Source organism: Amblyraja radiata, chromosome 12 (genome assembly GCF_010909765.2).
Source record: "Amblyraja radiata isolate CabotCenter1 chromosome 12, sAmbRad1.1.pri, whole genome shotgun sequence".
NCBI classification, from domain to species: domain Eukaryota; kingdom Metazoa; phylum Chordata; class Chondrichthyes; order Rajiformes; family Rajidae; genus Amblyraja; species Amblyraja radiata.
The window spans coordinates 5,972,014-5,984,546 of NC_045967.1; the positions used below are offsets into that span (position 1 = coordinate 5,972,014).

Consider the following 12,533-nt stretch of genomic DNA (forward strand, 5'->3'; position numbering starts at 1 on the left):
ATGTTCTATAGATTCAGGATCAATTCCTGTGGATTGGAGGGTAGCTAATGTTATCCCACTTTTCAAGAAAACTGGGAGAGAAAAAACAGGGAATTAGAGACCAGTTAGCCTGACATCGGTGGTGGGGAAGATGCTGGAGTCAATCATACAAGGTGAAATAGCCGCACATTTGGTTAGCAGTAACAGGATCGGTCTGAGTCAGCATGGATTTACGAAGGGGAAAACATTCTTGACTAATCTTCTGGAATGTTTTGAGGATGTAACTAGGAAAATAGACAAGGGAGAGCCAGTGGATGTAGTGTACCTGGACTTTCAGAAAGCTTTTGATAAGGTCCCACATAGGAGGTTAGTGGGCAAAATTAGGGCACATGGTATTGGGGGTAGAGTGCTGACATGGATAGAGAAGTGGTTGGCAGACAGGAAACAAAGAGTAGGGATTGACAAGTCCATTTCAGAATGGCAGGCAGTGACTAGTGGGGTACCACAAGGCTCGGTGCTGGGACCGCAGCTATTTACAATTTACATCAATGATTTGGATGAAGGGATTCAAAGTAACATTAGCAAATTTTCAGATGATACAAAGCTGGGTGGCAGTGTGAACTGTGAGGAGGATGCTATGAGAATGCAGGGTGACTTGGACAGGTTGGGGGAGTAAGCAGATGCATTGGAGATGAAGTTTAATGTAGATAAATGTGAGGTTATCCACTTTGGTAGCAAAAACAGGAAGGCAGATGACTATCTAAATTGCGCCAAGTTGGGAAAGGGGAAGTACAACGGGATCTGGGGGTCCTTGTTCATCAGTCTATGAAAGTAAGCATACAGGTACAGCAGGCAGTGAAGAAACCGAATGGCATGTTGGCCTTTACAACAAGAGGAGTCAAGTATAGGAGCAAAGAGGTCCTTCTGCAGTTGTACAGGGCCCTAGTGAAATCACACCCGGAGTATTGTGTGCAGTTTTGGTCCCCTAATTTGAGGAAAGACATTCTTGCTATTGAGGGAGTGCAGTGTAGGTTTACAAGGATGGCGGGACTGTCATGTGCTGAGAGAATGGAGCGGCTATGCTTGTACACTCTGGCGTTTAGAAGAATGAGAGGATATCTCATTGAAACATATAAGATTGTTAAGGGTTTGGACACGCTAGAGGCAGGAAACATGTTCGCGATGTTGGGGGAGTCCAGAACCAGGGGCCACAGTTTAAGAATAAGGGGTAAGCCATTTAGAACGGAGATGAGGAAACACTTTTTCTCACAGAGAGTTGTGAGTCTGTGGAATTCTCTGCCTCAGAGGGCAGTGGAGGCCGGTCCTCTGAATACTTTCAAGAGAGAGCTAGATAGGGCTCTTAAAGATAGCGGAGTCAGGGGATATGGGGAGAAGGCAGGAACGGGCTACTGATTGGGGATGATCAGCCATGAATGGCAATGCTGGCTCAAAGGGCCGAATGGCCTACTCCTACACCTATTGTCTATTGGCCTCCACAGCCTTGTGTGGAAATGAATTCCACTGATTCACCATTCTCTGGCTAAAGAAATTCCACCTCATCTCCTTTCTAAAAGTATGTACTTGTATTCTGAGGCTGCGCCCTCTAATCTTTGACTCTCCCACTGGGGGAAACATCTTCTCCACATCCACTCTATCCAGGCCTTCCACTCTTCAGGAATTTCAATGAGATCTCCCTCTTCCTCACCCCCCCTGATAGTGATTCTGTTGTCAATGTGGTTGACATGTCACCAAAACAGGTGGGACACCAGGCAGTGAAGAAGGTTATGTAAAGGGCCTATCCCACTTAGGCAATTTTTTTGGCGACTGCTGGTGACTGTCACAGTCGTAGCAGGTCACCGAAAAAGCGACAATGTCTATGACAAGCTACGACAACCTACCACCTTGTCGACGTCAAGCTACCGACAACCGGCGACCCATTAGGATGTCCACCTACGACCACACCTATGACTACCTTCGACCACACAGGCGACAACCGAATTCAACCTACGTCCACCTGCGACAAGCTACGACAAGCAACGACCCTGTCGGTGACAACTGAAGACAATACAGTCGCCGGTACCTGTCGCCGGTTGACGTAGGTAGTCGCCGAAGTCAGCACCCGGCGACATCCTACGTTGCCAGGCGACATCCTGCGTCACCCGGCGCCAACCTACGCAACACCTACGACAGGACAAGACAAGCTACGTCAAGCCCACAGTCGCCGAAAAGTTTTGAATATTTCAAAATCCAGCGGCGACCAGAAAAACGTTGCGACTCTTTAGGCGACTTGAGGAGGCGACTCACGACCGTACAGGCGTCGCCCCACGACCATGTGGCGACAGCCTTGGCGCTGTAGTCACCGAAAAATTGCCTAAGTGGGACAGGGGCTTAAATTTACGAATCAGTTAGGAAGGTCGGCCAAGGAATACTAAATACATTTAACTCTGACAAGTATGAGGTGTTACACTTTTGAATATCGAACCAGGTCAGGGATCGACACAGTAAATGATAGAATCCTGGAGAGTGTTTCTGAGTAGAAAGATCTGGGAGTATGAATGTATGGTTCCCTGAAAGTGGTGAATCGGGTGGACATTGAGATTAAGGCGGCTTTTGGTATGCTTATCCTCATTGGGGAAAGGTATTGAGTTGAAAAGTTGGGGCATCATGATACAGCTGTACAAGTCCTTGGAGAGACCACTTTTGGACTTCTGGTCGGCCACTTATAGGAAGGATGCTTTTAAGTTGGTAAATGTCCAGCAGGGATTCACCAGGATATTACCTGAGCTGGCATGCTTGTATTCAAAGGAGAGGTTAGATAGGCTGGGGCTTTGGCATTTGGAGAATAGTAGGCTAAAGGATGACCTTATTGAGGTTTATGAGATCATGAAGGACATGGATAAAGTGAACGCTCACACTTTTTCCTCGGGTAGAGGATTCAAAAACTAGAGGGCATTGGCTGTAGATGAGGAAGCTGCAATTTAGGAGGGACTTTAGGGGGCAGTTTTTTTCACTCAGAGGGTAGACTGTCTCTGGAATGAACTGGCAGAGGAAGCTATAAAAGCAGATGTAATTGTGACTTTGAAAAGACATTTGAGGAGATTTATGGATAGGAAGGTCGACACAAAATGCTGGAGTAACTCAGGAGGACATCCTTTTCTCCAGAGATGCTGCCTGTCCTGCTGAGTTACTCCAGCATTTTGTGTCTATCACCGGTGTAAACCAGCATCCACAATTCCTTCCTACACATATGGATAGAATGGATTTAGAGGGATATCGGCCAAATGCAGGCAAATGGGGCAAGCCGATATACCAACCTGGTCCTTATGAACCTGTTTCCATGCTGTACAGCTCTATGACGCTGACTAATGTGAAATATCTAACAGTAGCAATGTTACAAAATTTTGAGATTTAAAAAATCAAGTCTGTAATTTATCCCATCAGATAAAGCATAAAAATAAGTTTTATTTGACACCTAATTCACTTTCATATCTTCAGTATTAAAAAGGTTATGGCCATTTTCATACTCTGAAATTAGCATCTTGTTCCCTATTGCTTTTCCATTGACTGAACACAAAAGCTGTGATCGAGGACAGTCAAAAGCCCATAACTTTCTTAAAAATTAAGAGAACTGAAAGAAATTTTCACTTATTATAGATTGAAGCATTCTGAAACAAATATGAAACAATCTTACTTAGATGACTTGAAATTAAAGCATATAATTAGTCAGTTACCCAATTGTAGCTAATTACATAATTCAATTACTAAATCTAAACATCTATCCATTTCTTAAGAAAAGATCAACATTTTTAAATAGCCTAAGTGTCGAAATAACATACACACAAGAATTCACAATATAACATGGTTTTTAAATGTCATTGTCATGGATTTATAGGCCAAATGGAAGGAATTTTGTGTTTAATACCTGTAAATTAATGGCCATTTAAATCATCTTGCGAGTGGGTTTTTCCGGAACGCGATCGATTGGAACGTTGCGGTTGCGGTGAATTTAAACCCCATATCGGCACGTAAAATACTGCCGGTTCGTATGGGGAAAAAATCACCGTTTCGCAACGTAAAATGTGAATTAAAGGCATCTTAAGGAGCACTTTTATACATAAAATAAACGGCTTTCCTTTGCCTGTCCCGTACGTAAAATCCGTCCCTGTTGTTGGCGTTGACGGCCTTAGAAACTGATTTTTAAATTACTCCAGCGCTGAACTTGTTGGGCGATTAAAAAAAAAATCACAGAACGGCCTTCGGAACAATTCTTCAGCAAAAGCTTGCACTCCAAAAAATATAATCCAGGACAGGTAGGAGAAAACTGCATTTTAACCCCGCCTCAAAGGCGCCAAAATCGCGCACACGGCCAGTGGCAGAACTGCAGCGCCGCTGAAGTTAAGTTTTGTAACATACCTACTAACAGTTCTGCATAACCAAAGTCACAATTTGCCTTATATTGGGTTTTTATTGGGTTTTAAGCACAAACGTAGGCTGAATTGCAAAGGAGCAGCTTTAACAACAATGATCTTGGATAACAAAATTAGGCTAAAAAAATGTTCCAATTTTTTAAAAGTCTGAGTCAGTACCTTCTGAACCTTCTGAATGTTGTAGTTGGCAGGGCAGTACTCTGCATATCGCCAACTTGGACAATTTTACATTTTTATCAAGCCAATTAACCTACAAACCTGTACGTCTTTGGAGTGTGGGAGGAAACCGAAGATCTCGGAGAAAACCCACGCAGATCACGGGGAGAACGTACAAACTCCATACAGAACCCGGGTCTCCGGCGCTGCATTTTGCTGTAAGGCAGCAACTCTACCGCTGTGCCACCGTGAATGCCATAGAATCACAGAGTAATATTACGTGATACTCTGCACAGAAACAGGACCTGCATTACATCACGTCCATCCTGACCTTTTTTTGCCCATCGACAATAATCCCATTTGCCTGCATTAGGACCATATATTTACTACTGTGCCTTTTGCATTTAAGTGTTTTACTCAAAACTATTTTTTTATGACATGCAAAACTTGTTCGTAGCTGTCTGTAATTTGATTAAATATTAACTGTTTTATAAATTACATTTGTTGGAAACAAAAGAGAATTGATGTTGAGTATAATGAATCATTCTATCCCTTGGAACTGGGGAGAGGGGGAACAAACCTGAGAGCAGCATATATTCTGCCACTGGTGTTGAAGCTCTACGTAAGATGTTGTGCCAAAGTCAAGATTGCTTAGAATTTGCAGTCCCTAACTTTGAACAAAGGCTTTTGATGGTAGCTGCCATTCAACAATGAATTCAGTCCGTCATTCTAAATTGGTTGTATAGAAAATTGGCTTGAAAGAGTAGAAGAGGTGTTAGATCCAAGCATAATGCAGCAAGCTGTGACAAGGTGAAAGCCGGCAGGCATGTAAGACGGTTCCCACCTTCTCTTTCTCTTTTCTTTAGTTTAGAGATACAGCGCGGAAGCAGGCCCTTCGGCCCACCGAGTCCGCACCGACCAGCGATCCCTGCACATCAACACTACCCTACACACACTAGGGACAATTTTACATTGATACCAAGCCAATTAACGTGCAAACCTATACACTTTTTGGCGTGTGGGAGGAAACCGAAGATCTCAGAGAAAACCCAAGCAGCTCATGGAGAGAACGTACAAACTCCATACAGACAAGCACACGTAGTCAGGATCGAACTTGGGTCTCTGGCGCTGCTCGACAGTGGCTCTACCGCTACGCCACCGTGCCGTATGGTCTTCGCTCTTAAGGCCATTTGCATTTGGCCGAGACTGGGCTACATTTTCCAGGTTGTGCATCACAGGTTTAGTGAGTGCAAGCATGAGGCCGGAGAAATAGTCCATTTGCAGGGAGGTCTGAGCTGTCCATGTTGACTCATTGTAACTTTTCTTTTTTATTTTAATATATTTTTTTATTAAAGGTAATCAATTACAATGCTTCAAACAACTTTATATCAAATTAATTCAATTTGCATTAAGTAAAACACTAGTAATACTTATCTACTATTTTTTTAGAAATAATGATAGAGAAAGAATAGAACAGTTATAAATCATTAAGAGAGTGATTAAATAATAATTTGATTATATATAAGAAAGAAAAGAGAAACGAAAAAAAAAAAAAAAAAAAAAAATTTTTTAGTAACCACAATATGTATTATTAATAACACTACTACAAGTGATAGTATCAATAAAGACATATATGTAATTCCAATATAAAAATGAATTATTCTCACCAAATCCCGCAGGGTGCACGTCGAGCTGTGTTGCCAAGAACAGCTACTTCTCTAAATACTGTATATATGGAGACCATATCTGTTCAAAAGAATTATACTTGTCCAATAGGACAAATCTAATTCTTTCCAGATGTAACGTCTCCATCATCTCTGTTGCCCACATTTTGGTTGTGGGGGATAATGTTCCCTTCCAAAATTTCAATATGATTTTTTTTCCAATTATTAAACAGTAATCAAAGAAATTTCTTTGATTTACTGTAAGTGATAGATGTAAATCCGGAATTCCAAATATTATTAGCTTTGGGTTAGGGTCCAATTTAACTTTGATAACTTCAGAAATAACTTTAAAGATTTCTGTCCAGTAATAATTCAATTTAGGACATGTAACGAAACTATGTATTAAATTTGCCTCTGCTTTCTTGCACTTATCACAAATAGCGGAGAGATTCGGAAAAATACTATTTAATTTAGTTTTCGAATAATGTAACCTATATAATACTTTAAATTGTATCAGTATATGTCTGGCGTTTAATGAACACCGGTGTATTCGTTGTAGACTTTCTTCCCAGTTTTCTTTTGTTATAGCCAATCCCATTTCATTTTCCCATGCTTGACGATATACTTCCGTTATTGGATTCTCCTTATCCAAAATGATGTTATATATATAAGCTATTAATTTTTCTGTATTTGGATATAAATTAAACAGTTCATCTAACAATCCTGCTTCTTTATTTTTATAATCTTGTGTATTGGATTTAATATAATCTCTAATTTGTAAATACCTAAATAAATGTTGTGGAGACAATCCATAAATATCTTGTAACTCCTGGAATAAAAGAAATTTTCCTTTTCTATACAGGTGTTCTATCCTTGTAATTCCTAAATCATCCCATTGTTTAAACCCCCCATCTAATATAGCAGGTTTAAACGATGGATTATTCATAATTGGTAATCTAAATGAGAGATTATCCAAGTGTAGAGTCTTAACTATTTGTTTCCAAATACGTCTATTATTATATATTATTAGGTTGTCTTTATAATATTTTTTTTGTACTTCCGTTGGTGCAAAAATTATCGAACCTACATTGAAAGGTAGACAGTCCTCCTTTTCTATATTTAACCATGTCGGTTCATGATCCATATTTACCCACCAGAAATTCATATTCTTAATCTGAACAGCCCAAAAATAATATAAAAAGTTTGGAAGTGCTAATCCTCCATTTATCTTAGCTTTGCATAGATGTTTTTTATTTATTCTGTGATTTTTATAATCCCAAATAAAGCTATTGACAATATTATCAATTTTTTTAAAAAAAGTTTTCGGAAGAAAAAAAGGAATAGCCTGAAACAAATATAACAACTGCGGTAGAAATACCATCTTTATGGCACTTATTCTACCAATCATGGATATAGGCAGTGTTTTCCAATATAAAATATTTTTTCTAAGTTTATCTAATAGTTGAGGATAGTTGGATTTTATTAATGAGTTATGAGTTTTAGTTACGTTAATCCCTAAATATTTAAGTTTGTCTGTAACTACTTTTAATGGGTATTGTTGTAATGTATTAAGATTTATTCCTGTTATTGGCATAATCTCGCTTTTATCCCAATTAATCCTATACCCAGAAAATGCACCAAACTTAGTTATAATGTTTAGCAGGTTGGGAATACTAATTTCCGGTTTTGTAATATAAATCAAAACATCATCTGCATATAAAGAAATTTTATTAATTGTTGTATCAGTATTATAGCCATATATTTCAGGTTCAGATCTAATTTTTTCCGCCAATGGTTCTATCACCAATGCGAACAATAAGGGTGATAACGGACATCCCTGTCTGCATCCCCTAGAGAGTTTGAATTTGGCTGATAAAATTTGGTTAGTCAAAATTCTTGCCATAGGATTCGAGTATAAAATTCTTACCCATTTACAAAATCTATCCCCCAATTGAAACTTTTCCATTATATTAAATAAATACATCCATTCCACCTGATCAAACGCTTTTTCTGCATCTAGTGATATAACCGCTAGTTCCGTATCTCGTATTCTTTTTGAATATATAATATTAAACAAACGTCTGAGATTATGGGATGAGTAACGTTTTGGGATAAAACCTGTTTGATCATAATGTATTAATTTAGAGATCACTAAACTTAATCTCCTAGATAAGACCTTAGTTAATATTTTTTGGTCTGTATTTAAAAGGGCAATCGCTCTATATGATCCAGGATCTTCCAAATCCTTATCTACTTTAGGGATGAGTGTAATTGTGGATTCATTTAAAGATTCTGGTAATTTTCCTTGGTCATATGCATATCTATACATTATTTGTAATCTTGGGGAAATCAGATCTTGAAATTTTTTATAAAATTCTGCACTCAGGCCATCTGGGCCCGCTGCTTTTCCGTTCTTTAGCGAACTAATTGATTCTATAATATCTTTTACTGTTATTTCAGCATTTAACAATTCTCTACCTTCCTGATCTAAGCTATTGATTTGACATTCTTGTAAAAATATTTCCATACTATCTGTTTGTCCTGTTAGTTTTGACGAATAAAGATTTTTATAATATTGTAAAAATCTATCATTAATATCTTTTGGAGTAATTAATATATTTCCATACTCAGATCTAATTCCGTGTATCATCTTCTCATCTTCTAATTTTCTAAGCTGTCGTGCTAGTAATTTTTGTGGCTTATCTCCAAATTCAAAATACACTTGCTTAGTTTGTTGAAAAAGTTTAATCACTTGATTAGAATATATTTTATTTAATCTATATTTTACTGATGCAATTTTATTACTTAACTCTTTGGAAGGCTGTTTTATATTTTCATTATCTAGACGTTTTATCTCATTTTCTAAATTTTGTTCTATTTTTCGATTTTCTTTATTGAGATGTGCTTGTGCGGATATTATTGCGCCACGCATGAATGCCTTAAATGTGTCCCAAAATAGTGATGGAGAAGTTTCAGGATTATCATTAGTTTCAAAAAATAATTTAATCTGATCCATCACATATTTACAACAGTCATTGTCCTTTAATATCTGAGGGTTAAATCTCCAGGTAGTAGTTTTATTAGATATATCTTTTAATTTTATCTTAAATGTTAATGGCGCATGATCCGAGATGATAATATTATGATATTTTGCATCATACGTAAAAGGAAGTAATTTAGAATCTATTAAAAAATAATCTATCCTCGAATAGGTTCCATGTACGGGCGAGAAAAAAGAATATTCTCGTCCGGATGGATTATCTAACCTCCAGATGTCTTTAATATTAGATGTATTGATAAAAGCATTTATGAATTTACTTGATTTCGAGGCAGCTTTCCTTTTTGCGGATGATCTATCTAGATAATTATCTAAAGTACAATTTAAATCACCTCCAATTATTAAATTGTGTTGAGTGGATATAGGAATATTATTAAATATTTTCTTAAAAAATAATGGATTATCAAAATTAGGGGCATATATATTCATTAAAATTACCTTTTTTGAATATAATTCCCCTGTAATTATTACATATCTGCCTAATCATTGTAACTTTTCTGTTTGGACTATTCCAATGTCCTGATTCCAAACCTCGTTGCGTGTGAACTTATTCTGGAAACCTATCACCAGGCATTGAATATCTCAGTTCGTGCATCAACCTAAAATGTTAAGATGTATTCAAGAGAGAGTTAGATATAGCTCTTAGGGCTAATGAAGTCAAGGGATATGGGGAGAAAGCAGGAACGGATTTTGGATGATCAGCCATGATCATATTGAATGGCGGTGCTGGCTCTAAGGGCCAAATGGCCTACTCCTGCACCTATTCTCTATGTTTCTATGTTTAACCCTCTCTGTTTGCTCTAGAATATCTCCAGCCCTTTCTTGCTTTTATTGCTTTCAGCAATGTCTTGCTTGTGAGTACATCTAGAAAGTAGAAAAAGAGAAAAGGCCGGATTGTTCATGGGTAATTCTTTTTCACTTTTTCTTTGGTCAAACAGCGTTTTCATCTTATCTTTCAGGAGGATCTTTGTGAAAACTGTTGGTGAGGGTGGTTAAAACAACAGTGCACCATGCGGACTCTCAATCCATTGGCTAACTTTACAGGGAGAATTTAAACCCAGCCAATATTTCATGTTTGTCGAAGCACAGAACATGGAAACAGCAGGTATGGCAATGAATTCACCAAGTATTCAATTCATGTTGCATATTTGAAAAAAAAGGAAGTGCCAAAACGTTGACATCTGTTGCTATTTTCAACAAAACCACATTATAAATGAACCCACTCAAGAGTAGGGAATGATCAATACATCAAAAGGCCTTGAAGAGTTCTGCATAATTTTGTCAACTACTTTTGTCACTTGCCATTGATGAAAGACAAGAGGTGCTCACAGCTAGATTGAAGCACATTGACATTGGATTGAATAGCTCTGGCATGTTTGACAGAATATCACTTTTATCCAAATTAGGTCAAAGTTGGGTAACCATCTCCAGGTTGTCTCCTGGCACAACTTACCTCCTCCTGGAAGACTACTCCGCGGGGCAAACCCTTATGACCATATAACCATATAACAATTACAGCACGGAAACAGGCCATCTCGGCCCTACAAGTCCGTGCCGAACAACTTTTTTCCCTTAGTCCCACCTGCCTGCACTCATACCATAACCCTCCATTCCCTTCTCATCCATATGCCTATCCAATTTATTTTTAAATGATACCAACGAACCTGCCTCCACCACTTCCACTGGAAGCTCATTCCACACCGCTACCACTCTCTGAGTAAAGAAGTTCCCCCTCATGTTACCCCTAAACTTCTGTCCCTTAATTCTGAAGTCATGTCCTCTTGTTTGAATCTTCCCTATTCTCAAAGGGAAAAGCTTGTCCACATCAACTCTGTCTATCCCTCTCATCATTTTAAAGACCTCTATCAAGTCCCCCCTTAACCTTCTGCGCTCCAGAGAATAAAGACCTAACTTATTCAACCTTTCTCTGTAACTTAGTTGTTGAAACCCAGGCAACATTCTAGTAAATCTCCTCTGTACTCTCTCTATTTTGTTGACATCCTTCCTATAATTGGGCGACCAAAATTGTACACCATATTCCAGGTTTGGTCTCACCAATGCCTTGTACAATTTTAACATTACATCCCAGCTTCTATACTCAATGCTCTGATTTATAAAGGCTAGCATACCAAAAGCTTTCTTTACCACCCTATCTATATGAGATTCCACCTTCAAGGAACTATGCACGGTTATTCCCAGATCCCTCTGTTCAACTGTATTCTTCAATTCCCTACCATTTACCATGTACGTCCTATTTTGATTTGTCCTGCCAAGGTGTAGCACCTCACATTTATCAGCATTAAACTCCATCTGCCATCTTTCAGCCCATTCTTCCAAATGGCCTAAATCACTCTGTAGACTTTGGAAATCCTCTTCATTATCCACAACACCCCCTATCTTGGTATCATCTGCATACTTACTAATCCAATTTACCACACCTTCATCCAGATCATTGATGTACATGACAAACAACAAAGGACCCAACACAGATCCCTGAGGCACCCCACTAGTCACCTGCCTCCACCCCGACAAACAACCATCCACCATTACCCTCTGGCTTCTCCCATTCAGCCACTGTTGAATCCATCTTGCTACTCCTGCATTTATACCCAACAGCTGAACCTTCTTAACCAACCTTCCATGAGGAACCTTGTCAAAGGCCTTACTAAAGTCCATATAGACAACATCCACTGCTTTACCCTCGTCAATTTCCCTAGTAACCTCTTCAAAAAATTCAAGAAGATTAGTCAAACATGACCTTCCAGGCACAAATCCATGTTGACTGTTCCTAATCAGACCCTGTTTATCCAGATGCTTATATATATTATCTCTAAGTATCTTTTCCATTAATTTACCCACCACTGAAGTCAAACTAACAGGTCTATAATTGCTAGGTTTACTCTTAGAACCCTTTTTAAACAATGGAACAACATGTGCAGTACGCCAAGTATGACATGTCACTCCACCACACAAAACATTCAATGTTAGTCCGTCACGGTTTCAAACACCCTTTCCTCCTCCCAATGATGTCAACTGATGATTCTTTTCATGCAAAACCCAACTATCTTCAACCCCTCCCCCAACCCCAAACTCGACAAAACTCCCACCTTCGAGCACAGTCAGGAGCCAAGTGGACCAATAGCCGATGAGCTCCCAAACTTGGCTTGGGGAAAGGAGGACTAGGCAGCAGATATCTGGCTGCAAAAATGTGATAAGTCAAGTCTGTAGGCATAGACAACATTGTCTACA

General features: G+C 38.8%; 1 protein-coding gene across 1 annotated transcript in view; it reads left to right on the forward strand.

Annotated features, from left to right (window-relative positions):
- Positions 1 to 12,533, forward strand: part of nexmif (neurite extension and migration factor) — a 325,589-nt gene that overhangs the window by 288,683 nt on the left and 24,373 nt on the right. The window contains exon 3 of the mRNA XM_033030141.1: positions 10,244 to 10,389. Within this exon, the coding sequence (XP_032886032.1) occupies positions 10,356 to 10,389 (34 nt within the window). The 5' untranslated portion in view covers positions 10,244 to 10,355. The remainder of the gene's footprint in view (positions 1 to 10,243; positions 10,390 to 12,533) is intronic.